Genomic DNA, 26,535 nt, shown 5'->3' on the forward strand with positions numbered 1-26,535 from the left:
CTACTGAGGTCAGACAATCCCCACAGCAAAGGAGGAACAAAGGGGGAGTCACAGTGCAGGCTTCTGGTTTCTCCCTGGTGCCCCGAGGAAGCAAACAGTCTGTGGTGCAATTTGTGTGAAATGAAAATTACCTCTAATTGGAGGGCTGGGATAAAAATATCTCCAATCTGTAAACAAAGCAATTGCATCCGCTGGAGGCATACAACTATAGCTTAAAGTGCCACAGGTTAGGCACACTGCAACAGGAGGTGGTCTACCCTGCACTTCAGAAGCAAGACTTGCTCCTAGTTTTGTTCCAAGGTAGCTCAGGCTGTCCTTGAGGCTCCTCAGCATCTCCAGTGTTAATGTGTTTTAATATGTATTGGGGAGTAAAGCACCCCAGATACTTTAACCCATGCACTAGCACAACCCTCAACACATATATGAAGACACACACAAAAAAACGCCTACACTTGGGATCCTGAGAGTTCATGTTGGTTAATTAATTAATTTTATTTATGTTGGTTTTGTGAGACAGGGTTTCTCTGTGTAAGTTCTGGTTGTCCTGGAACTCGATTTGCATACCAGACTGGCCTTGAACTCACAGAGATCCTTCTGCCTCTGCCTTCTGAGTGCTGAGATAAAAAGGAGAGATCCACTGTGTCTGACAGATGGGCAGGGGGTGGGGTGGTGATTTTGGTTTCACATTTTTAGATGGAGTTTCATGTAGCCTAGGCTGGCTCGATAGTTGAGAATGATCTAGAATTTCTGATCCTAACTGCCTCTAGTTCCTGAGTGCTGGGATTACAGGTATGTGATACCAAGCCCCTTTATGTGGTGCTTGGGATTAAACCCAGAGCCTCAAGCATGTCAGGCAAGTGCTCTGTCAACTGAGCTGCCTACTGTGCTCCCAGTGACAGTTTTATTAAGTAGCTGCTGCTGAAGGCCTCACCATAGGAAGTCACTGAGAAAAATTTGACACCAGTGTGACCTTTTTTCAACTGAATCACAAAAAGGATTATGGAAATCAAGTGAACTACAACACATTGGAGGAGAAGGATCTACCTGCAACTATTTGATTAGATCAACAGGAGAGGGGTAAGTCTTAAGTAAAATTAAACAACTACTTTGGAGACGAAAATAAGAGGATGACAGTTTGGGTAAAATGTAGGTAAGTGTAGTAGAAAGTATTGCAAAAAAAAAAAAAAGAAAAAAAAAGAAAGAAAGGGTTGAAAGAAATGAGAAAAAAAATAACAAGTATATGACCAAACTCCCAGAAAAGCTGTGTAGAGAAATTTTTTGGGGAGGAGAGGGTCAAGTCTCCCATAAAGAGAAGGATTCTCTTCCTTCTCTCATATTGGGAAAGCTGACTTCAGGTGATTATTTTGGGGCTTAATGACATAGGGAAGGAAACAGTTATGATTGTGTAATTTAAAAAAAAAATAATATCAGCTGGTGTTGTAGTGGAATTAATGCCAGCACTTGGGAGGCAGATGCAGGCAGATCTTTGTGAATTTGGGCCAGCCTGGTCGACACAGTAAGTTTGGGGCCTTGAGTCTTTTTCTCTTTGTGCTTATCACAGAAAGAACACAAGGAAAAGCAAACATCCACGAAAGGCTCTTCTTTGCTTTTCATTCCCTCTGACATCTCTGAAGGTTTGGGAGTGTTTTATTTATCAAAGCTCAGGCAGAATATTGAAGCCATTTTGACCCATTTTTTTATCATGTTTATCAGAAGGATGGTAGTGAGAGAGAGAAGAACTTTGAGCAGCAAACCTGTATTGAGCTACATCTATGATTAAGTTGTTTAATCTCTGGCAATCATTTCACTGGGATGTGTAGTAGCGTCCCTGTTTTATAGGTAAGGAATCCAAGCCTTAGGTAAGTGTAAATAAGCAGACACATTTGCGCTGCTCAGAGGCAAATCAAGCAGGAAACCCACTCTTTGCCTCTTGATGTGCTTTTTGTGTCTATATTAAAAAGTATTGCAAAACTCTTAAGTTCACCTTATGCAGATTTAATTTTAATTCTTTTAAGAAATGCATCTCTCAGCTGGGCAGTGGTGGTGCACGCCTTTGATCTCAGCAGTCAGGAGGCAGAGGCAGGCAGATCTCTTGAGTTTGAGGCATGGAGTCAGTTTCAGGACATCCAGGGCTGCATAGAGAAACTCTGTTTTGAAAAATCAAGAAGAAAGCATCTCTTTCTAATATGCCCCACACTACAATAAACACATTCAGATGAATTGTGCTGCAGTTAAAGGCGCAGACTCCCAACTCTACTTACCAAATGCTTCCAGAACATTGCTTCTGACCTCATTGAGCTTATTCATGCTGAGCAGAGTTCGATTTCTCCAGGAAGAACAGACCACATCACACACAAATGTGTTACCAGCCTTGCAGCATCATCTTCACTTGCATTTCCATTACAAGGACACGCTTTAGACACTCCTAATGACATGGGAACTCTGTTGTGGAGGGAAGTCAGTTCTTTACAGTGAAGCACCTGCCACCCTTTCTCCCAGGGACCTCTGCCCTTTATAGAATATTCATGAAGCCTTTTCTTGCAATCTCTGCCTGAATTTCAAAACAGACTCTAAAACAGAGGGGCATTTAACAGAAAGAGCCATTTTCATAATGCAAACACGGGAATTTAGCAGAAGAAAGGAAGTGTTGGCTTCTAAATAACGGTGCTCTGTCTACAGTCAGATGCCATCTCACGGTCCCCAAGGAATCAGACCAGTTTCTTCAGTTAGGTAAGTATGACTGAGCACATGGCCAGAGGAAAAAAGAGCGCAGAAAAACAAAACAAAACAAAACAAAACAAAAATACCCCTCCCCCCAAACAATTAGGCTTACAGAAACTCCCAGGAAATTCTACTTTGTTTTGTGTTTAATGCAGAGAGAGAGGCCAGCATGAAAAATACTATTTACACACATTTGCCTATGACTTAAACACATGATGATCAGAAATGGAAGGAATGAAAAGACAAGTAGCATTATAGTAGGTTATTTTATCTGGACGTTTGGGATTAGTTTTGTTTTTGTTTTTTTGTTTTTTTTTTTTTTTCCTTCTGGGTTTGTGGTGGAGTAATCAATTCACATTTGTAAAGCTTTGAACATTTATAAAATGTAGACTGAAGGTCATGTAGAAATGAAAATCGAAACACGCTTGGCAGTGACCTTTCTCTTTCAAATTTCTTGAAATATTATTTTGTTACCCACTGAATAATAGTACTGGTTGTTGGGAACTCTGGCACCCGTTCTCACAGGCTCAGAATTCTGTTTTAACTGTGTTGTTTCTGGAGCCTCAGAGATGCTCTTTGTAATATTAAACGCAGTGTAAACCTTTCTCAAGAGTTTTCCATTGTATTCAATGACACCAGGCTGCCTGATTTCCTTAGGTCTAAGGTCCAGTTCTTTGTTGTTGTTTTGAGACAGAGTTTCTTTATGTAGCCCTGGCTATCCTAGATCTCATCCTACAGACTAGGCAGGCCTCGAACTCACAGAGATCTACCTGCCTCTACCTGCTGAGTGCTGGGATTAACAGGCAGGCACCACCACAGCCCAGCTCCAGTTCATTTTTATCCTTCTTGTCATCTGCTTATAAGATCTTGCTGCTTTTCCTTCCCTATCCTTCCCAGTTCCCACTATTCAGAATTCAGAATTAGGCTAGTAAAATGGCTCAGTGGGTACCTGAATTTGATCTCTGGAATCCATGTAAAGGTGGAAGAAAGTCAACCTCATGAAGTTGTACTCTGACCTCCACATGCACGTTGTGGTATATACGTCCTGCCAGGTACTTCTGTACTCACATACAAATGATGATGGTGATGGCGGTAATGATAAAATGACCAACCAGTTTTAAAATGAAAAAAAAAAAAAAAAAAAAAAAAAGGAAGGCTGGAGAGATGGTTCTGCAGTTAAGAACACCTGCTGCCTTTCCAGAGGACTTAAGTTCAGTTCTCAGCACTCACAGCAGGCTTACCCTTTGTTAACTGCACGTCTGATCTCTCTGGACATCCATTCTTATTTTCACATACCCACATGCAGATATACACACATACATATAATTAAAATTATAAAAAAATTTTAAAAATCCAGATATGGTGGTGGTTATCTTTAGTACTAACACTCGGAGACAGAGGCAGTTGGGCTTATGTGAATTTGAGGCTAGCCTGGTCTATTTAACTTTCAAGTTCAAGGGTGGCCAGGGCTACATAAATAAGACTTTGTTAAAAAAAAAAAAAGTAAAAAACTTGGTGACAAGAATTACTCTTGTATTTTGTAGGATAAACTATTGGAGATACCATTATGCTTTAGCTTTACCAGAGAAATAAATTATACTTCGACAGCATCTTATTGAATTTATGTACTGGGTATGTTTTGTTAAGGTTTACACAGGTTTCAGCGTTTTCTCCTTTCATTACCTATGGAATCAGGACCCCTACAGGTGTGAAAACACTACTGTTTCAAAAATCACTCGGTAATATCTTTATTTGTAAAATAACACACATTTTCTTCAAAAAATATGATTTATTTTATTTTATGTGTATGAGTGTTTTGCCTACATCTATGTATGCACACCACAGGCATATTTAGTGTCGTCAGAGGTCAGAAGAGAGCGTCAGATCGCCTGGAACTGGAGTTACAGATGATTGTGAACCACAATATGGATACTGGGAATGGAATCCGGGTCCTTGCAAGAGCAACAGGTGCTCTTCATTGCTGAGCCATCTCACCAGCCCCAACATTTCCTAAATTTTAATGGAGTAATCCTTCTTAGATCTGTAGCGATAATCTACAATTTCACAAATCTACCCCGCCTCCCTCCCAGACACGTTTTTTAATTCTCTTCCCGCTAAGTTTATCGACAGAGGTAGCACCTGGAAGCACTGAGCATCTTTGCATCCATAGCAACCAGACTTGAGCTTTTTCGGTCACTATGGTGCCGGCTCTGCCCGGCCGCGTGGTCGCTATGGAAACTGGAGGCGGGTCGCAGGGTCCAAGCAGACTGGGCGCATGCGCACGAGGCCGGTTCTCTGCTCCAAGCCTGAGCCCCTCACATTCCCCTCGACATGGCGCTGAGCCGGCGGCTGCGACTTCGGCTGTGCGCGCGGCTGCCCGACTTCTTCCTGCTGCTGCTCTTCAGGGGTGAGTTGACGCTTCAGTGACGCTAGGAAGTGTGTGGTCTGTGACGATGGGGATAGAGCGGCCCGGGCCGCAGTGGAATAACGGTTTCGGTGCCCAGGACTCCAGGTCCGGCCGAGGAGCTGAGGGGTGGCCTCTGCGGGAGAGTGGCGGGCGCGGCTCAGCGGGCCGTCGGGTCGGGTCTCGTGCTGACCCGCGTGGATGCGGCTGGTCCCGCACAGGGACACGGCCCTTTAGAAGGACCGTGGCAGCTGCCTCACGGGCTCTAAAACTTGCTAGAGAAAACACCCCATCAGCAGTGTGGTACCCAGAAGTCGTGGACGACGAGCGGCTTGGGGAGCTCCAGAGGCCTGTCCTCCCGGAGCTGCTAGGGTCAACAAAGAAGCTCAACTGATCGAGGCCAGCCATCCTTGTGCGGAGACGGGGACTGCACAGCGATAAACACCTTTGTTGCAGCGTGGTAGAGGAGACCCTGACTCCCAGATAGCATCTGGGTCATTTTGATCTCTGCACACTGCTGAACTTGAAAGTTTTGCTCATTTCTTTTCAGTGGAATTCCTGGGAGACAGTATTTCCCCGGTCGGTTGGGCAAAAACACTGTTCCGTTTACTTTGCAGTTACTTTCCATAAACACCACAGGGCACTTTGAGCTATTATCTCAGTCCTTAAAACAGCTCAGTGAAGTGGGTTTGTGAACCCATTTTCTGAAGCTAATATTAGCATTCTTAAAAAAAAAAAAAATTATTTCAAGACTGACGGACAAAACAAGCAGTGCCAAACTTAAGGTTGCATAAGGCACCACTCCTTACTCACAAGGTAGCCCAACCCGGACCACTCCTCAACCCTTGGTTTGTTCCTTGGATTTGTTGCCGCCCACGATGTTCTCCAGAATACACAATACACCAAAGCACTGTTGGGGGGGGGAGGGTCAGGCAAGAAAACAAAGCGTTTTTGTGTTTTGACGATTATTTTATTCTTGTGGGGTGCTCAGAGCGGTGGTAGAAACCAGGGCTCTGGTGCAGAAGTATTGCAAACAGGCTTCTGTAGTAAGGGTGACCCTTAGCATGTCGTTTTGACCATAGATTTTGCCTGATTTAAAATTTTCAAACCAAATGCAGTTGGGAGATAGAACTGACCAGAGGCTAGCCAGGAGACAGGAGTGTCAGGAATGTCCAGCTCCCACTGTGTTGGTCACACTGACACGTCCTATTCACGGACTAGAACAACACGCTATTGTTGAAGAGATTTGCTCATGTAAAAAATCTGCAGTTTTTATTAGGGAAACATTTTGCAGTTGACTCCAGGGATGAATTTCTTCATGCTGGTTTGTGAGTAAAAGTAGAAACTGCTAAGGGCTTGATAGACTCTTGTGTCAGATGTTGCCCCTCAGGTGGGGCTAATTTGGTGGGTTTCTTGCTATTGAGGAATGGGATTTACTTGCATTCCATAGAGAGATTTTAGGCTAGGACTGAAGGCAAAGATGGAGGTGCCAGGATGTATATATAAGTCCACTTAGAAAGCTGTAGCTTTCTTTTTAAAGGAAGTAGTTTCCTAGTCTATAGCTCTTAGTTTATGTATACCTTAAAGCTGTACTCTGGGGGCTAGAGGGATAGCTCAGTGATTATGAAGGGATATCCTGGCAGAGGACCCAAGTTCTGTTCACAGCACCCAAGTTGATGACTCAAAGAGCATGCGGCTCTAGCCTCAGACGGTCTGACACACTTTTCTGAGCTCTGTAAGCACTCACATTTATACATGCAGATGGCCCCTTCACACATTAAGTAAAAGTAAAATAAACCTTTAAAAACGTGTCATCTTCCTAGGGGACAGCTGTGCCTTTTTAATTTTTAGGATTATGCTTTTCACTTGGTATTTCTACATAGCATTTTCATTTAAAAAATGCTGGTTCCTGCCTGCTGTGACTCATGCTTATAATGCCAAGGCTGTGGAGGCTGAGGCAGGAGGATCACTGTGAGCTTTAAGGCATTCTCGAATACACAGTGAGTTTCAGGTTACCCTGGGGTAGAGTGAGACAACAAAAAGTACGAGTTTCCCATTGGATGTGGTGGCACATACCTGTAATCTCAGGACTTGAGGGGCAGAGAGAGGCAGGAGGATCACTGCCAGTTCTTCAAGTCCAGCCTAGGCTACATGGCAAATTCAAGGCATGCCAGGGCTACACAGAGACCATATTTCAAAAAAGAAAAAGAAAAAAAAAAAAAGGTAATTTCTAACATAGTAAACATTCCATGTAATTGCCCCCTTTGCTGGGCGATATTATGACAACTTAGTGTGAATTATTGTATTTAATTTTGATCACTTAAGACTGTGTTACTGTTTTTCCTTTTTTTGTATATGAAGAAACATGCATGCAGAGAGGTAAGGTGTTTGAGTTGATACCTCAAGCATCTTAAACTTAGAAGTCTCTAGTCTGTGGCAATTCAGTCTTTGGCTACTTGTTTATTGTATTTGACTGTGGAAATTCTTACTATGGATCAGTTTAGTGAAATTATCATGTGTTCAAAGACATACTGTTTGTATATGAATAATATTCCTTTGTGAGATCGATCACTGGTGTGATTCAGCTTTACAGATCTTGTGCCTCATCCTCTTTTTGAGTGGTTATGTAGCAATTCAATAACTTTCCAGAACTTTTTACCAGAGAGAAGACTTTATTTAGAACTAGAATAACAGTTTGTAGTCTTGAAGACAGTTTGCGAGATGAAATGTAGAGAAATTTTGGACCAGATACTCTAATTCTTCTGTTTACTTGGACTCCTGAAACATGTTTTAGAATGGCCTACATTGACTGATTGCTTGATTGAACTCAGAGCCTTGAACATAATATAGCCCCTGCCCTTTTGTGGTATTTTAATTCCTTTTGATTACTTGATTGTCACAATCATACATGCTTTCTGATTGTATATTGTAATAGAAGACGCCACGGACATAGTGCACCCAACTTGCAGCTGTCAGAGATGCCGTATTAACAAATTCCTTCTTCATAAATCCTTTAAATTCTTTCAAAGCACAAGTGGGTTAAAAGAAAAGAAAATATGTGTGTGTGTGAGTGAGTGAGTGAGTTAGAGCATGCAGTTGGCCGAGGACAGCCTAGTGATGGGAGGTTGATTCTAGATTCTCAAGGTGTTTCCAATCAGGCATGTGATGGCATTAGGGTTGAATGCACATCTGAAATCTTTGCACACGCCTCTGAATTCTAACACTGTAAACATATATCTTCACTGGCACATGAAGAGATCCGGAAGCTAAGTTGGGTAAGCACATTCTTTTACACTCAGGCTAGCAAGGACACTATCCACTGAGCGGGAGCCTAACACATTAATTTCGTGCCTCTTTGCTGCTTGCTGTGATGCACAGAAGTCTACCTGTTTCCAATATCCCAGGAAACAGTGTTTTTTCCGTGGTGGTGTTTCAGTTTTCTTGCGTCTCTGTGGTATTGATTGTGTGCCGTGCATTGCCCTTTCCCCCACCCCTCAGCACCGTGCGCAGCAGGATTTGTGGTGCTGCTTTGCTCTTCGATCTATAAGGAAGATTCTTCACTTACGACCTTTTGCCTCTTCTTTTAAAAGTTTTTTTTTTTTTTTTTTTTTCAAATAAATGTTTTATGTTGTTTTAGTTACTTTTCGGTTGCCATGACCAAGCACCCTGACCAAGTCAACTTATAAAAGAAAGCACTTAATTTGGGGCTCACGGTTCTGGAGGATTAAAGTCCATGACCATCATGGTGGGGAGCATGGCAGCGGGCAGGCGTGCGTGCGTGCGTGCGTGCGTGCGTGCGTGCGTGGCACTGCCTGCCCTAACTAGGAGCTTATATCTTAATAGGTAAGAAGGAGGGAGGAAGAGAAGAGAAGAAGGAAAGAGCTAATTGGGGATGACATGGGCTTTTGAGACCTCAAAGCCCACCCCCAGTGACACACCTCCTCCAACAAGGCCACACTTCCCCATCCTTCTCAGTTGTGAGCTGCCAGTTGAGTACTGGGAGTCAAACTCAGGTCTTTTGGAAGAAAACCAATACTCTTAACCACTGAGCCAACTCTCCAGTCCCCATAACTTTATTTGTATGAATGTGTACCTGTTTGTCTGTATGTGTATGGATGCACATGTCCAGAGAGGCCAGAAGAGGGTGTCAGGTCCCCCAGAACTGGAATTAGCAGGTGGTTTGGAGTTAACTCTGTGTAGGTGCTGGGACCAGAACTGGGTCCTCGGCAAAGGCAGCAAATGGCCTTAAATGCTGAGCTCTTTCCAGCTCTTTATGTATTTGATCTGTAGAGCATCTCAGTACCTCGTTGGTTTACTTTGTTTCTACAATTCAAGTTCTACCAGCCTTGTCTTCTGTTGTCTCCGGTAGCTTCAACTCACCCTCATCTTTCCTGTCTGAATAATCACATTTCATGGTCTGTAGTTCATTTCATTCCAACCAAGTTAACATGTCTACATTATGTCAGGTAGTGTTCATCACAGTAGGGACACACAGTGAGTAAGAAGGCCAGCCCTTGAAGAGCCAGCCATAATATGTCTATGACCACTCACACTGGGCTTTGGCCATTGGTGTGGGTACAATTAACAGTGATGTTAAAAAGGAAACTGACCCAGGACAGAGATGGCTCTAGTAAGTCTTGCTTGTCTGTCTTTGTCACTTAAAAGCCAGTTAACATTTTTAACCACTCTGTGTGTCTAGGCATTTTTAGTAGTTCTTATTTTAGTTCAGCGGCTGCAGGAACGTCAGGGTAGTCTCAGTTGTTACTGTCATAGTTGTTGTGGAAGGAAATGGTATTTTCTGTCATCTACTCTGCGTAGCTGCAAAGTTAAGAGGAAAAACGTGGAGAAATGTTTATCAGGCGCTTTAAAGGACACGGGCTGCTGCCACTACTACAGTTTGTGATTACAGTCATGTAAAACACCAGGGGAGAATGTGGCGATCATTGCTGGGTTGTTTCTAAGCAGCGGAGCTCAGGGCTGCTTTCCTTGACTCCTGTGCTTTCCCTTCCTGATTCTTTTGCTTTGTTTTTGAAGTCTTTAATAAGGATTAAAAAATATATATATAATTTTTAAAAAGTTGCACTTTGTTTTGATTTCTCATAGCTACGGTACTAAGATTTTAGATAAGACATTAGTATAGAGAAAACGTGATTTGTTTAACTACCTGTAGCCTCTGCCTTTATCTAGTTTCTTCACTGAAGCCGAATTGGATAAAGGAGGAATGTCCTCGGAGTTCACTTGTTTGTTCCTGTATTCTTTGTGACACATTTCAGCGATTAATTGCCACTGGCTTTGGGTAGGAGAACAGCTGTGGCGTCAACAAATGGTTAAGGGGGACTGAAGTCTCTCGCAGTACCTGCCCTGCCCCCCATCATTAGGAACAAACAAAAGAACCCGAGTGATTGCCTGGCTTGCTGCTGCACTTTGATTGAGCACTGCCCTGTGCCAGCCACTGAGCTCCCGGGGTGGGGGGGAGGGGGAGTGCGGGATGGGGGAGGAGAGGGGGAAGGGGGGGGAGATGGGGCTGGGAGTAGGGGGAGGGAATGGTTCTCTAAGGTGATGAGAATAAGGAGGGCAGGTTGCTTTCACGGGAAGCAGAAAGTTATCCACCCCTGTTTCTGTCCAATGTGGACGGACAGCCCTGTCACTAGAATGAGTTGCAGCTTCGCAGCTGTCTGGAAGCTTATGGAGGATGTAGCAGACCCTCAAGACAGCTGCTTCTCTTTCTTTGGCCACGGTTTACATTAAAGCACTTCTGTGTTTTGTTCTTTCCTTTGCTAACAAACAGTCTGGGCTTGTATAGCTCAGACTTGCCTCTCTCTCAGTGTCTCTCTCTCTATCTCTGTCTACCCCCCCCCCCCCCATCCAGTGTCAGAGGTTGATGTCAAGTGACTTCTATAATTGCTTTCTATCTTATTTTTTGAGACATGGTCTCTCACTGAACTGGGGACTGGTCAGAGTCCACTTGGCAGAGTGGACAGCCAGCCCCAGGGCTTCCTGTCACTACCTGTCCAGTGCTGGGATTTACAGCTTGTGCTGTGTCGCCTGGCCTTTACTTGGGTTCTGAGGTATCCTTTCAGGTCCTCATGCTTGCATGGCCTTACTGAGTGATTGTTCCACCTCAGCTGTTGGTACACAGGGCTTACAGGTATGTAACACCACACTTGCCTTCCCACTGACCACATAACTGCAAGTTTAGGTGAGTAGAAATGTGAGAAGAGAAGAAAGTGGAGGAAATAGTGTGGACAGGGATGTGCTTGGGAGTGTGTAGTGTTTGTTGAGACTCTGGGTTATTATGATACATAACAGCTGTTGAATGTGGTGTGCTGGGCATTGTATGGATTGTACCAGACAATGTAGAGAGTTCAGGCTACTATAGCATAATATCATAAACTGAGTGCCTTAAACCGTAGCCATTTGTGTCTCACTGTTTTGGAGTCTCAGATGTCTGAGATCAAGGTTGCTAGCAGGTCCAGTTCCTAGTGAGGCCTTCTTCCTGGCTTGTGGATGACTGTTGTCTTTTCACAGGCTGGAGAAGGAGAGAGAGCTTGATGTCTCTTATAGCAGCCACTATCACATGATGGGGTACTACTCTCATGACCTAAGCCCAGTTACTTTTTAAAGCCAGCACCTAATACCATCTTATTAGGGACTGAGGCTTCACCATGAGCTTTAGGAGAACACGAACTTGAGCTGCCTTAACTGGTCTCAGCACTTATTTTTATTTACAGGTACTGAATTTGTAGATGTGGAATCTGAAGCCTGGCCCAAGGTCACAATAAATAAAAGAGCCATACCCAACGTGGGGCGTCTGCAGTGCTCTCTCCAAAGCTCAGGGGCCAGTGCACAAGAAAAGGCAGGAATACAGCATGAAAGAGCCTGAAGTGTGTGACACTGTCTTTTGGACATAACATAGCTTGTACCCTTGAGCTCTCAACAGCTGGATTACCTATGCGAGATTGGATTTGTCACCATTGCAAGTGTGGAGATTTGTTTGTCAGTCGGAAGCAGGAATATGTATGAACAAAAGAAGTCAAGAAGATTGCAGTGGAAAGATCACCTAGAAAGTATTATTAACAGTCTTAGTAATGGTCTGGAGCATGGGTATCCTGGTTCTAGACTGGGTTTTGTTTATATTCTGGACCCTCCCTTTTAGCTGTGGACAGTCTGTTCCAAGACACCCAGTAGATTCCTAAACCTAGATAGAGCAGAACTCTGTGTGTCCTGTGATAGTTCCTCTACACAACATGCAAACATCATGCCTTTTCCCTCTTAATTAAGCACTTACCGTGCCGTGTACTGTGGCTGAGATTTACGCAGTTTTTAAACAATAAAATACAATTAATGTCTTTTTCCCTTCACACTTTCAAAGTTAGAAGATACTTCGATGGCTTCTTTTTCTTTGGTTATCAAGTGAAGAATTTTCAGCTTTTTACTGAAGAGTAGCACTGTATGGCTTCTGTGCCACGTCTGAATTGCCAGTGTTGGGGCCGCTGAGTAAAGTCAGGGTTACATGGATACGGTCTGTATCCTGATGGTTGACCTACTAGCCAGATGCCTTCTGAAGTGAACAGTGAGCTGTCATGTATATGGTGTAGACATCATGGATAAGGGGGTGATCCATATCCTAGGTAGGACAAGCAGGACAGCATCAGTTTTTATCTCAGCAGAGTGGCCTACAGTTTCTAACTTAGGAACTGCAGCTTTTGGAATTTTCATTTGCTATTCCAGGATATAGCTGACCTCAGGTAACTAAAACTGCTGATGGGGGAGGTGGTACTTGTGTCTGAAAAACTGTACCTAGGGTTAATGTTGTTCTTCAAGTGCATATCTACTGGACATGCTATTTTAGGTTGTCAGTCCTTTTGTCTTAGAACTTAGAGAGAGGATGAAGAAGGGACAGTGTGTATGCTCAGCCCTCTGGTTGAGCAGTTTAGAGTTGTATCCATTTCTTCCTCTAGATTGCTAATCTTTTTCCTAGCTACATTCAGAGTTGGTTTTCTCCTTTCCCCTTCTTTTTTGGGGGAGGGGCATTTTGAAATGTTTCTGCTTTATGTCACTAAGGTAAGTTTCCTTTTGGTTTTCTACTTAGATTTTATAGTTTATATATCTATATGTTTTTTTTCCTGTGTATTCAGTATTTGTTCAAATAGTCATCTTTTATTTTCTTATCTTTCAACTTGGGGCTCTGACTAAATGCATTCAGATACTGTGTCCTCCAAGACTGTTGTTTTTTCCTCTCATACTGTTATATTCTTGCCTGTGTAAGCTATTCTGAATTCTGCAACTAGATATTTCTGCTTCTAGCCTTATCTGTTATTGAACCAATGCCTGGAGGACTTTTCCCCTACTGATTATTATGTTCATTTCTGAATTTTTACTTGGTTCTTTTTGGAACTTTTTGCTTAAGGTTTCTTTGAAAAACTTGAGGCTATGTGTCTATAATCAGCCCTGGTAATCAGGACACTCACCCAGGAGGGACTGGAGTGTGAGCCCAGTTTGGGATACAGGTTCTTTGGCTACTTTGTGGGTTCTTCTTTCTTCCACCTTTTTGCACCCTTTTCCACTTTTTCAACTTCCTAACACTAGATATGAGAAAAAATGGATAGAGAGGGAAAGGGAACATTATTAGACCACTTCCTGCTGATTAGGGCCTTCAGGTTTCTTGGGGCAAGTTTGATATTCCTTGCTATCAGAATATCTAATTTTTTCTCCTTTTTTTTTCTTTGCTCACAACTACTTAATAAACTGGGACCAACAACAAACCAACCAAAAATCCACCACCAACTCTGGGCCCTAGCATTCTTATATCCTCTGAAAAATCCCCAGTATTCCAAATGTGGCAAAACCTCAGAAACTACCTGCAACTGGCAAAAATCACACCTCTGCTAGAGCATGAGACAAATCATAGCCAGCTGCAGTGGATAGTTTGAAGTAGCCTCATATTCTATACCTGGGATTAAATGAAAACATATTCTTAAATAAATTTCCATGTTTTTAAAAAAAAAATTCCAAAATTGTCACTACAATAAGTTGAAATCCTGGCTCATTCAACATGCAAACAAATTTTAGCATTTATTCATAGCTATCTTAGTTTCTGTATTCGATATTCCAATATCTAAAGTCTTAGGCATCTAAATCTAGTGTTCCTTGTTTCTCGTGACTTTTACATGTAGGGTTTTGCTTCCTTGCTTATAAGGAACAAGATTCATCTGTGACAACTAGGCCTAACTCAAGGATGCTTATTTTGAGACCAGGCTTCTACCCAGTGCCAGCTACCAGTTCCCACCTCTAGGGTGACTGTTGTCCTTTGCAGGATCCCTGGAGTAATTTGAAAATGTTAGGCTCTGCATCATTTTATTCCCTTTGACTGAAGGACACAGAGAACCCTGAAATGCTAAACTATGAGCGTGTGCTCTCAGTGCTCCCTCCCTGCCTTTTGGTTTAGCCCAAGCTATTTCTGTTTGTCCTTTTACTATCTCCTCACTGCCTATGAGTCCAGAAGTGCAGTGTCTAACCTGTGAAGATCTTGCTGTTGGGGTGAATTGCATTTCCAGAAACCTCTATTTTACTTGTTTCCTGTTTTGATTAACAGAAGAGCTATACAAATAATGTTTGCCATGACAGGAATGCTGTTGTCATCCAAATATAATTTGCTGTAGTTTACACACTTCCGGGATGCTGTGCAGTCCCCTGGGGAAAGAGTGCATATGACACTGCTCCAGGCTGGGGCTCTGTAGCTTTAGTCCTATGCCTAGTCCTACAGTTGTAATCTCTGACCTTTATCTGCCATTCAGGACATAGCCACATAGATAGGAGACTTACAGTCACCCAAAGTGGAAGTCACAGCAGTGACAGCTGTAAGTGAGACATCCTGAGGCCAGGGACAAAGGTGACCTGGGGCTTCCAGCTGAAATAGGAGATTCTTCCTTGTTCAGGATGAGTGTTAGCTTAAAAGGACAGATGCCACCCACTGCACCCTGTTCATCTCTACGCACTTTCCGGGCGATGGAAGGAGCTCTGCATTGTGGGTCGAATGGTCTAGATTTTTTCCAGATATTATGTGATTTGTATTTAGATCTCAGGGAACTAATACTGGTTTTAATCCAGATAATTAAAACCGCACCTCTTCTCTTACACTATCACCAAAATATTCATGATTGTTTCCTTTTGTTGTTAGATAATGGGTTTTAGTTTTGAGTGTTAGATCCAAAGACGTGATTTTCCAGGCATCTGGCAAAGTTGTTAAGTGATTAGCTGAACTAATGTATGTATGTATTCATTCTTTATAATTGTATTCGAGACTTTTAAAACTTGAACAGCAAATTCTTCTGGCCAGCATTTAGATATGGTCTGGAGCCAGGTAAGCGTCATTTGAAGCCTACCATGGGAGGTTGGAAAAACTCGTTCTCAGAGCCACAGGCGTTTGTCTGTTACCCTCCTCCTTAAATATCCTACTAGATCTAGTAGTTCAAGAGCTCCTGCTTTTATTTACCAAGAATCAAAGAGACATAGGTAATTGGTTGGGTTGCATTATTTGAAGTATACAGCTCCCTAAGTTCTAGCCATAATCCAACTCTAGAATCTTTTTTTTTTTTTTTAAGTTTTTTTTGAGACAGGGTTTCTCTGTGTACCCTGGTTGTTGTGGACCTCACTCTGTAGACCAGGCTGTCCTCGAACTCAGAGATCCGCCTGCCTCTGCCTCCCAAGTGCTGGGATTAAAGGCGTACACCACCACTGCCCCGGGGTTGCATTATTAATTAGACCGAATTCTTTAATGCCTACTGTTGGTCACCTTGACAGTGCTTAAAACTGTTAAGGGAGGAAGGGTTTGCGCAACTCACTGATTCAGAACTTGCTGTGCATCACATCTTGGAGAAGTATGGCAGGGCTAACATCATGGAGGCTGGGAAGCATATCCAGGTGGAAAAAGGAAGAGAAGGAGGCAGGGAAGGAGTGGGAGAGACAAATGGACTGAGAGACAGCCCTACAGGTGTGCTTACCAGTCTCCAGGGCTTAAGCATTAACGCCTATCATCAGATAGGGCATTTTCTCTGCTGCTGTATTTGGTTTGGCTATAAGCTGTTTGGCTGTATTTATTCATTTTTAAAATTTGGTGTATATGTGTGTTTTTGCCTACATTTATGTATGTGTACTATGTGTTCGATTGGTACTTACTGAGGCCAGAAGAGGGTGTCCGAGCCTCTGGAACTGGAGTTCCAGATGCTTGTGAGCTGCCAGGTGGGTGCTGAGAACTGAACCCTGTTCTTCTGCCAGAGCAACAAGTGATCTTAGCCTTTGAGTCACATCTCCAGGCTCAGTTGTCCGACTTTACAGGATGAGTTTGGAACCTTAGCTGTGAGTCTATAAAGCCATCACTCAATTAGAACAACCATGTCTTTTCCATATCTTTTATTTGAATGCAGTGTTTTAGACCTAAGGGGACACAAACTTGTGTTTTGGAAACGTCATAGTAAAAGATGAAGATTAAAACCTTTTCCGAAAAAATATTTTTATGTCCATACCTGTTAATTTCAGTGGGAAAGTGGGAGTAGCAGCAGGTAAAGGGGCCTGTTGCCTGGTACCTTAAGTTCAGTCCTTGGGACTCACATGGTTCCCAGGACCTCCATAGCTGGCTCTTAAGGACATGTAACCTCAGCTCCAGGGGATCTAACACCTTCCCCTGACTGCTGGGGGTGAGCGCCTGCACTTGGACACACACTGACACATAAATAAAAAGTAAGTCTTTGAAAATTAAATTGAAAAAGCATGCATGTTACTTGAGGGAGGATAATCTTTGTCTCAGGAGATAGCAGAGGTAAACCACCACACAGGGGACAAGAATATACAGGGATGAGTTTGTGACTGGAGTTTCTCATCCATCATCTACCTCTGATGTCCACTGATCATCCCCCAGGCACTACTGTTCACAGCTTTGGAGGGGAGGGGGGTATGGACCCCACTGAGGTCGAAGCTCTTAGGCCATGGCTAAAGCCTCACTTGCTGTTTGCAAAAGCTGCAGGAAGCCATTCCTCAGGGTGAGTTCAGGCTAGGTGACTGTTGAGGTGTATATTTTGTGTTTTGTTCTTGAGCTCACAGAATTTACTCTCTGTGCTTCTCTTGTCAAGTACATTTGCTCCGTGTGAAGTAAATTAAGGTTTACTGAAGCCTGGTCGCTTCTGTTCTTACCTGTGAACAGCACCTTTTACCTCACACATTTTGAAAGCCTTTTAAGAGACTTCGAGGAAGAACATTAGCTCAGGTTTGAAGATGCCAGTTAAAAAAACAATCTTTATCAGAGTATCATACACATATACAGTGAGACATGATCATTCCAATCCTCCAACTTCTCCTTAAGCCCCTGCAATAAAGCCTCCTCAGAATTTGTGTGTGTGTGTCTTTTTTTTTTTTTTTTTTTTTTTTTTTCTGTTTCTGTGTTTTCCTTGGTGCTGCCCGTTTGTGTGTTAGGTGGGGCCATACATTGGAGCACGGGAAATCTACCATGGCCATGTATTTAGAAAAGAACTCACCAGAAGCTCCCCTGCCAATAATGCCTCGGTAAGGATGGGACCTGAGGAGCTCCTCATTCCTGCTGCGGTTTGGGCTGCACTGCTCCTGTACAGGACGACGTTAGCTGATGGTCGTGACACCACGTCACACATTTCACTTTCTACTTCCTTTCCCCTGATGTTGCCTTAGACTTGGTGGTGGGGGCAGCCATGGCAGTGGTGGGATGGCGTGTGATAAAGGTGCTTATTGAGAACCGAGCCCTCCGTTTCTTATTCTCAGCATGTTGACAGCCATGCATCTCTCTAGCAGCTGCTGCCCAGTGCGGAAGAACAGCCCTGGCCTGAATTTAACCATACATATTAAATACAATTTGAGGATGTTACAATTGAACAAATCAACCCTTTGGACTTCTATCTTAGGTTCTTCCTTCCCATGGGAGTTAGCCCAAGATTACGTACCAAGGCATGAAATTCCCTTCTGTGGAGCAGGCCTCAGATCCAGTCAGAACACCATTAGTTACTCCATAATAATAGTCATGCCTCTAATGTACACATTGCCATATATCTTGCCTAGGTTAGTATTGTAGTGTGCAAGGCCCAGTGCTAGGTAAGAAAGACCACTGAAGTATTTTCTCTCTGGTTGTTTGTATAGTGCCTTCTGATGGAAGCTAGGAAGCTAGGCAGGAGAGATTCCTGGTAGGTTCAATTGCTTTCTCGGTGTCCTGTAGCCAACGTGAGTGATTAAGACCCAGGTTTGGGTTTTGGTCTTATGACTTATCCCCTTTTCTCTGTTATTTGTAATGGAAGAATCATGTGCCCTGCTTTGTTGTAAAGCCTTGATGACCCATGCAAATACTCTTTCTTTCAAGGGAAAATGACTGGGTGTAGCTTTCTGGATGTAGCCTTTCCCTCTTTTCATGTCTATGTCCCGCCTTTCAAAGAGGAGCTGGGAGATGAAGCTGGGTGCTAAAGCACGGCCCCCTTCCCCTCTTGCTTCTTGCACATGGCTATGTAATAATAAGTTGATACTAAAGTTGATGCTAAAACTGTAATAGTTGATTTTCTGCTGGAGGACCCTGAGATTGGTCGTGTGCTGCCAGGTTCTGTGGAGCCGCACTGTCTCTGAGTGACTGCCGTGGTGGTGTCCTACAGTTCCATTGCTGCAGCTGACCTGTGCACTGCAGGACATCATCTTTCTTCTTGTTCCTTTTCAACTCTCTCCACGACATCCAGCTTTATGGATTCTTTGTGCAGCCTCTTGGTAGAACTTTAGTCTGAGGCAACCTCCTTCTCTTCCACGTTCTATTTATCAGAGCCAGCATAAGCTAAATCTGGCTTGACTCACTCCTGCTGTGTCCACTCTCGGCCCTTTCCTTATCTAGAAACCAGCAGTACTACACACCTCTGGGGTTATTTTACAAACTACTGGCTATATAAAGTACTAACAGTAATAAAAATAACTTACTAGTATACTACAGTTAAGGTGAAATCATTTAGTTTATGGTGGCTCACACCCAGCCTGTGCTACATCGCAAGGTCCTGTCTTTAAAAAAAAAAAAAAAAAAAAAAGAAAATAAATTAACAAATATTAAATTCATAGTTCATGTGGAGAATACTCAGTAGAGTTCCTGGCATGACCACAAGTGCTTTTTTTAGGTTTGCTTTTCAGTGATAATCGGTCAAGAATTACTGTTACCAACCCCTGTTGCTGCGGCTACATATATTAAGCTGCAGCTTCTTTGATTCTTAGTTATCTATCAACAAAGTGAAGTTGCCTAGCTGGCTTCCCTCACCTATGAAGGAAGCCCTTCCAAGGCCCTGAATCCCATCTAGTAACATGCCCTTGGTTTTGCAAAAGATGTTTTATCTACAATTAAGATTTCTTTTCTTCTGCTTTGCCTTTTCCCCTCTTGTACTTCTGGTTATATAGGTGATGTTAGAATAGCCACAGACATTTTTTCCCAGGTAAGGGGACTTGATTTGGTAGGTTGTAATTTTTTTTATCACTGAAGACAGGGTTTCTCTGTGTAGCCCTGGCTGCCCTAGAACTCACTCTGTAGACCAGATTGGCCTCAAACTCAAAGATCTGCCTGCCTCTGCATCCCAGGTGCTGAGATTAAAGGTGTGTGCTGCCACCCCCCATAGGAGGTTGCAAATTAAAAAAAAAATTTAAATTCCTATGTTGGAAAAATATTATGTTCAAAATGTCCTCTAGAATTTTTCTGCAAAACACTAATCAAACACTAATAAAATTTTGAAAATTGTGAGTAAAGAAGAAACGTTCTTTCAGACATTTAGACATTCTTGTCTCAGAAAGTGGTTGTTGCACCCCACTCAACCAGCAAGGAAGATGCGAACAACCGGATCCTTCTCAACAGCCTTTATTGTAAAAGCGCTTCATTATTTACCAGGGAACCCCAAGCACCCAGAGCGAGCTGCTTATATACACTCAACCCTAGTTGGGGAATGCGCGTGGAGGTGCTCGATTGGTCAGAATTGCAGTGCTTCATTAACATATCCTGCTCGGGAGGGGTTGGTGCCAAAACTGAGTTGGTCCATAGGTGATCGCATGCGCAGTGCACTTGTTTACTTGTAGATCATACCAGAAGCCAGTGCCATCTTGATTAGCCTAGTCGGGTCGGAGGCCTACAAGTGGTTCCCTGATTATTTATAGAGGAAATTAGACCTCTTTGCCTGGGAGACATTTTTCTTGCCTGTACCAGGAAACACTGAAGTTTAGTGGAAATTTCAGCCAGCATCTTTAGAAGTAAAGGAGCTGCCACTGTACCTCAGAGTTTACATTAAGAACAAACATGTGGTTCAATAAATACTCTTAATGGCTGAAGCTGTTTGGTGCATATGTATAATTCCAGCTCTCAGGAGACTGAGGCAGGAGGATTATGAGTTCTAGGATGGCTTAGCAAGACTGTCTTAAACAAACGATAGAGGACCCCATGGCTCAAAGGGCACATTACTAGACTGGCCTCCGTGTTCTGAGGTTTGTTTATACAAACAAACTTAGAGTTTTAGTTGTTTTATTTTTTTCCCATAACTTTTCCCATAACTTTTCCCATAAGTTTCATATTCTGAGGTTATTGTGTTATAGTTTTTGGGTGATGGACATTTTTGGGGGGTGGGTGGGAGGAAGGAATGAGAGAGAAGAAAACTCCCAACTCAGCAAAGTTCACCACTCAAAGATACAGCTAGCCACATGCAAGGGTGTTAAAGTAGAGAGAACATTGTAGAATTAATTAAGTTCTGGCCTCCCTGAGCTTTCCTAGATTATATTCATATTCATTTCAGATCTTTAGTTGAAGTCTTTAGAGTCTGGAAGTATGAATTGTTTAAGTTAGAGGCATATACTGGGCAGCAAATCTTGGAATTTGCCTTGTTGTAGACCTCGGTAGATAAGACCAAATTTCCTTTGTCTATCCAGTTCCCCTGTGTTCGGCTTCTGCACATGAAGCTGTTTGATAAAATCTTGTTACTTAGTAACTGGGCTGATGATCTGGAGGCCTGGGCTCTGCCCCTGGTTCACACTGTTGATCCAACCTATTCATTCACCCTTCCCTGTTGTTTTCTACCCATAGACAAATTCTTACCCATCTACTCACATAGACATGCAGGGTGCTGACTTTTAGAGTGGAGAGATGTGGTAAGGCAGGACCTTTCAATTTCAATGGGTAGTGCACTCATGTGCCACTGAGCATTGAGAAGCTCACTGCATGCCAGGACATCTGAACACGACTCCAGATGTTTCCAGGTGTGGGTGTCAGTATCCCTGCTGAGCATCACTGTAAGTCAGCTTGCTCACACCACTGCTGTAAGTCTGGTCAGCAGAAGGCAATTGAGGCCTACGGAGCTGAGCAACAAGCTTTAGATCATATGACTATATAGTGATATAACTGGGTCTGAAGCTCCTGTTTCATGAATGAACTTGGCAGATGTTCAGTGTTTATCTGCTGCGCAGTACTCAGTTTGCTGCTGTGAGCCATAGAGTAACTATGTTTGATGTACATGTAGAGTATCGATAACCACTGAATTCCAGTCTAGGGAAACGAGCAGGAGTACATCTCTGGAATCCAGTAGCCATTGCCCAAATAATATTAACTGCTTTAGGGCTTATGTTGAACTCTTCTGTATTTTCCATTTGTACTTTTAATGCTTTCCAGTTTATGCTTTTTAATAAAGGCAAAAATCTACATAGTAATCTTTTAGTACTTTTGTTGTTTTGTTCCATTTTATCGTAATGTCCTGAGTCTTCAATGTACAGAAATTCTGGATTCACTTGGAAATAAGCAAGAAAAGTCGTAAAGGAGGGTCCCAGAGAAATGTGAACGAGCATGGTGCCGCATGCCTGTAATCACTGCACTGGGAGATAGGGGAAGGGAGAGCAGGAGTTCAAGGCTATCCTTGGCTATATCGAGTTTGAAGCCAGACTGTCCTTCATGAGACTCTATCAATCAAACAAAAAGTTAAGTACAGTTGGTTCTCAGAAAGAAACTAAATGTCAGACAGGGACATCCAGAACTATTAAGCAAACACTTGTTTAAGGGCTGATCACATTATCTGAACATTGGGATTCCAGAGTTCTTTCAAGCTCTTAGCTGTGAAATCTCGGCTGTGGTGCAGTCGTGAGTAGGACCTTTCCTTTGGTGGTTATGTAACAAAGCCATTCATCTTTGCGGGTTGCCTGAGCTACTTGCTGTGTTGAAGACCTCAAATGCTTTGCTTTGAAGATGCTTTTCTTCTTAAATGTACCGAGATTTCTGGATTTATAATTGGGTTGTTATATAATGTGATTCCAAAACTGAATTTAGAACATGAAAGAGCTTTGAGTCCCATGGTCAGCCTATCAGGGGTCACATCCTTAAAATAAACCAACTGTCTACACCCAGAAGCCATCAACTGTCAGTAGCTCCTCAGGAAGGTGTTGGGGGGGTTTGTGAGTCCTTCCCCATTACTGCTGGTATGTCACAGGCTTGATCTCGTACATGTAACTATATTTACTGCTGAGAGTTCATAAGTTCAATGGTTCTGTCATGTCCAAAGACACTGTTTTGCCCCAGTCCTCTAGACCTGTGGCCCTTACGTTCTTTCCACCCCTCTTCTGTTAACCCCGAGTCTTGGGGGGAGAGGAGATGTGATATAGGTGAGTCTTGGGGGGAGAGGAGATGTGATATAGGTGTCCCATTTGTGGCTGACCTTTATTGTCTACACTCTACTTCTGAGTTTCTGTTTAATCACTGTCCGGTGCACAGTGGCTTCTCTGATATGGTCACTAATGTATGGGCACTGTGCCATTTTATAAGGCATTCGAAGGGCTGGAGAGATGACTCAGTGGATCACAGTACTAGCTGCTCTCCCGGGGGACCCAGGCTTGATGTCCAGCACCTACATGGTGGCTCACAACCATTTCAGGGGATCCAGTGCCCTCTCCTGGTCTCTTGTAGACACGGGTTATGTTCTAGGTCTATAGGCATGCAGGCAAAACACCTATGCATATGTGCTGAATAAGTGAATGGATGAATGGGCTTTGAGCATCTGCAGGATTTTGTATTGGAGTTTCCTTATTCCTGTTGTCCAGAATCCATTTCAGTATTGTACCCTAGTCTGCTTTCCTTTAAACAGAGAGTGGTTCTCTGACGTTTCCAGCCCCTCTGTACTGACAGCTTCCGTATAGTGGAGTGTGCAGTTGGTTACCAATAAACATTTTGATTCTCCCCTCCTTTGGTAGACAGCGCCTAGGTTTACTAATGAGACAAGTAACTAACCCACCAAATGTTAACATATTTAATTTGGCTTAATATTATTAAACATTTGTTGGATGCTCATGGATGTTGGTACTTTCCAGAATGGTTTGTTGATTACCTAAAGAGTGTGTGATGTCCTGGAGATTGTGAAAAGGGCTCCAGTCACTGTCATTGTAGGATATACTTCAGGACCCCTTTGACCTTTATTCAAGCTTTACTGAGACCTCAGAATGAGGTCAGCACCTTATGATAGGAATGGAAATTGTGACTGCCTCCATTTTCTTTGGCTATCCTCCTCCCCAGAAGTTTGTACTAGAACCAGTTTCTAAGAGGAAAAGCTGGCAGGTTGTGGCCACAGTTGTTGATATCTGTGGTAGGTGCTCTGCATTCCAAGACCTTTGCTAATTGGACGATCCCGGCTGCTCACTGTGCTGCACGATGCAGTCGGGAACAGGGCACGTGACACTTCATCAAAAAAATTTTATTTTAAAGATTATTTTATTTTATGTCATTAACTGTTTTTGGTTGTATGTATGCATGTGTACATCTTGTATGCCTGGTGCCCTCTGGAGGCCAGAGACGGCATTGACTCTTCCAGAACTGGAATTAATGTGGTTGTGAGCCACTGTGTAGGTTCTGGGAATCAAGAATCCTTTGGATATACAGCCAATGGTTTTAAGTGCTGAGCCATCTCGACAGCTCCTGGCATCACTTTTTTTTTGTTAGATTTATTTATTTTACATATGAATGTATTGCCTGCATGCATGCATCTATGTGCACTCTGTGTATTCCAGGTGCTTGATGAGGTCAGAAGAGGGCATTGGAGTCCCTGGAACTGGGGTGATGGTTATGAGCCACTATATGGTTTCTGGGAACCTTGGAACTAGTGCCTCTCCCATCATTTTTGAGACCTGTGAAATCATTTGGTGAACCTTCCTGGAACATGACACAATTTAATTCCTTTTGCAGAAGCATTTCTTAAATCTAAATGGCTGTTGCAGCTTGAAGGAACAGGTTCATTTCTAGCTGTGGCAATAGCTCTTGTTTTATTCTACAAACAGAGAATAAAAATGAAGTGTGGAAAGTCCAAACAGTGAAGAATCGAAAACAAGTCAGAACTATTTTCTAATGTTAGCTGTATTTCTGTCTAGATAACACTTATTTCAGGTTGATCTTTCTTTGATAAATCCCATAAATTATGGAGACTAGATTTAAGGCGTCTCTTTCAGGGATGTATTTGTGCTCCTTCCCCATCTAGACAGAAACCCACTGTTCGGTACAGGTTGCCTGCAAAGGTGTGCTTCTCCTGTCTAAGCCTCCTGAGTGTTGAGGTAACAATTTTGCATCACCATACCTGGCTCTATTTTTGAGATTTTGAATCTGTTTTTTTTGTTGTTGTTGTTGTTGTTTGTTTGTTTGTTGTTTTTTTCGAGACATGGTCTCTATTATTACATGGTTCTGGATGTCCTGGGACTTGCTATGTAGACCAGGCTGGCCTTGAATTCAGAGAGATCCACCAATTTCTGCCTCCCTATTGCTCCACCATGCCCAACCTAAGTCTGTTCTTTCTTTCACCTTGCCTGTGTATGCTTTTTGCACTTTAAGATCAATTCTAAGTTCTTCTCATTGTTAAGGACTCTAGCCCTTGAGAGTTTGAGAGGAAGAGAGAAGGGGAGAAGGAATGAGAGCGAATGACTTTGCCTTAAGTCTTGTTTGATGAGGTAAGTCTCTCACACTGTATACTGTAAGCTACCTGGCCCATGAGCTTCTGGGAGATTCTCTTGTTTCTGCCTTTTATTGCCCCAGAGGAATACTAATACTGTATTGTACCCTATTTTTCATGTGTAGTTCTGGGGTTCCAAACTCATGTCAGGCTTGTAAGGCAAGTGCTTTTACCTGCTGAACCGTCTCTCAGGCTTGTCCGTGAATTCTTAAATATTTAGTGCTGATAGAATTGTGAGAACTACATTCATTTTTTTCCTAATTATTTCAATCTGTTAAAACATAAACTTTATGCAACACACAGGAAACATTTCCTTTCCTATTTAGTTTCCTTAAAAATCTGGATCAGATCCAGCCCTTTGGACTAGTCAGTATTTAGGGCGAGCCTGCTGCACCCAGATATGAATGACACAGGCTCTGCCTTCTGGAATAGGTAGCCTTGCTTTGCCCTCTCTCTCTTCCTTCTTATCTTTTTCTTCCTTTCATTTTTTTTGGGGGGGGGGATGGGGAGGCAGAGAATCTCTCTATGTAGTTCTGACTTTATTGGAATTCACAATGTAGACCAGGCTGGCCTGGAACTCACAGAGATCCTTCTGCCTCCACCTCTGGAATGGTAGTCCACTTTTTACTGCAGCATATACATATTGCTTCTATATAGAAACCTAAAAAAATAAAAAAAAAAAAAAAAAAAAACAAACAACAAAACAAAAACAAAACAAAAAAAAACCCACAAGTTAATGGAGATCTGTTTGGAAAGCTTTCTCTTAATGAAACAAAAGTTGGTTCTTCTTCTTCTTTTTTTTCTTAAATGTGAAAATCTTTATTGGATATTTTATTTACATTTCAGATGCCACCCCCTTTCCCCATTTCCCCTCCCTAGAAAACCCCTATCCCACCCCCACTTCTCCTTTTTGCTTTTATACTATTTTTTTAAATGTTAATCAAAGGCTTTATAAGTTTGGTAATGCTCAATATCAATCAGAAGTGTAACCCAATACCCAACCTAGATATATCAACTATCTTTGACTGGTGGGGACACGCAAATATCCACCTCCATGTCCCCCCCCACCTTGTCACCTAGCTCCTCCTCACCTCCTCTCCTTACTCCTTATCTTCCTTTCCTTACTCCTCCCACCTTAGCTCCTCCTACATATCACTGTTCCTGTTAAAATAAAACTTTTCTCTTAGAATCCAGTTAAAGCATAACTATACCAATTTGTATCAGTAAGGTGCAAGATAGACCTAATACCCAGTCCATCATTTTGTTGACTAAACAGAACCTCTGTCGTCCCTTTTAACTAAAAGACTTAATTCTGAACCTGGCTTTTTTTCTTGGCTTTAGAATGAATGTCAGCTGAAAACCATCCTCTCAAACCTTTTCTCTCAAAGTAAATAGCCGGGATTGGCTATGAGACTATAAGTCTTC

At 42.8% G+C, this 26,535-nt stretch overlaps 1 protein-coding gene across 1 annotated transcript in view; it reads left to right on the plus strand.

The window, feature by feature from the left end:
* Positions 1 to 4,966: 4,966 nt before the first annotated feature.
* The window catches only part of Jam3 (junctional adhesion molecule 3), a 59,209-nt gene continuing 37,640 nt past the window's right edge, over positions 4,967 to 26,535 (plus strand). Inside the window, exon 1 of the mRNA XM_034510944.2 lies at positions 4,967 to 5,128. Coding sequence (XP_034366835.1) covers positions 5,053 to 5,128 — 76 coding nt within the window. The 5' untranslated portion in view covers positions 4,967 to 5,052. The remainder of the gene's footprint in view (positions 5,129 to 26,535) is intronic.

This window comes from Arvicanthis niloticus, chromosome 8 (genome assembly GCF_011762505.2).
Source record: "Arvicanthis niloticus isolate mArvNil1 chromosome 8, mArvNil1.pat.X, whole genome shotgun sequence".
NCBI lineage: Eukaryota > Metazoa > Chordata > Mammalia > Rodentia > Muridae > Arvicanthis > Arvicanthis niloticus.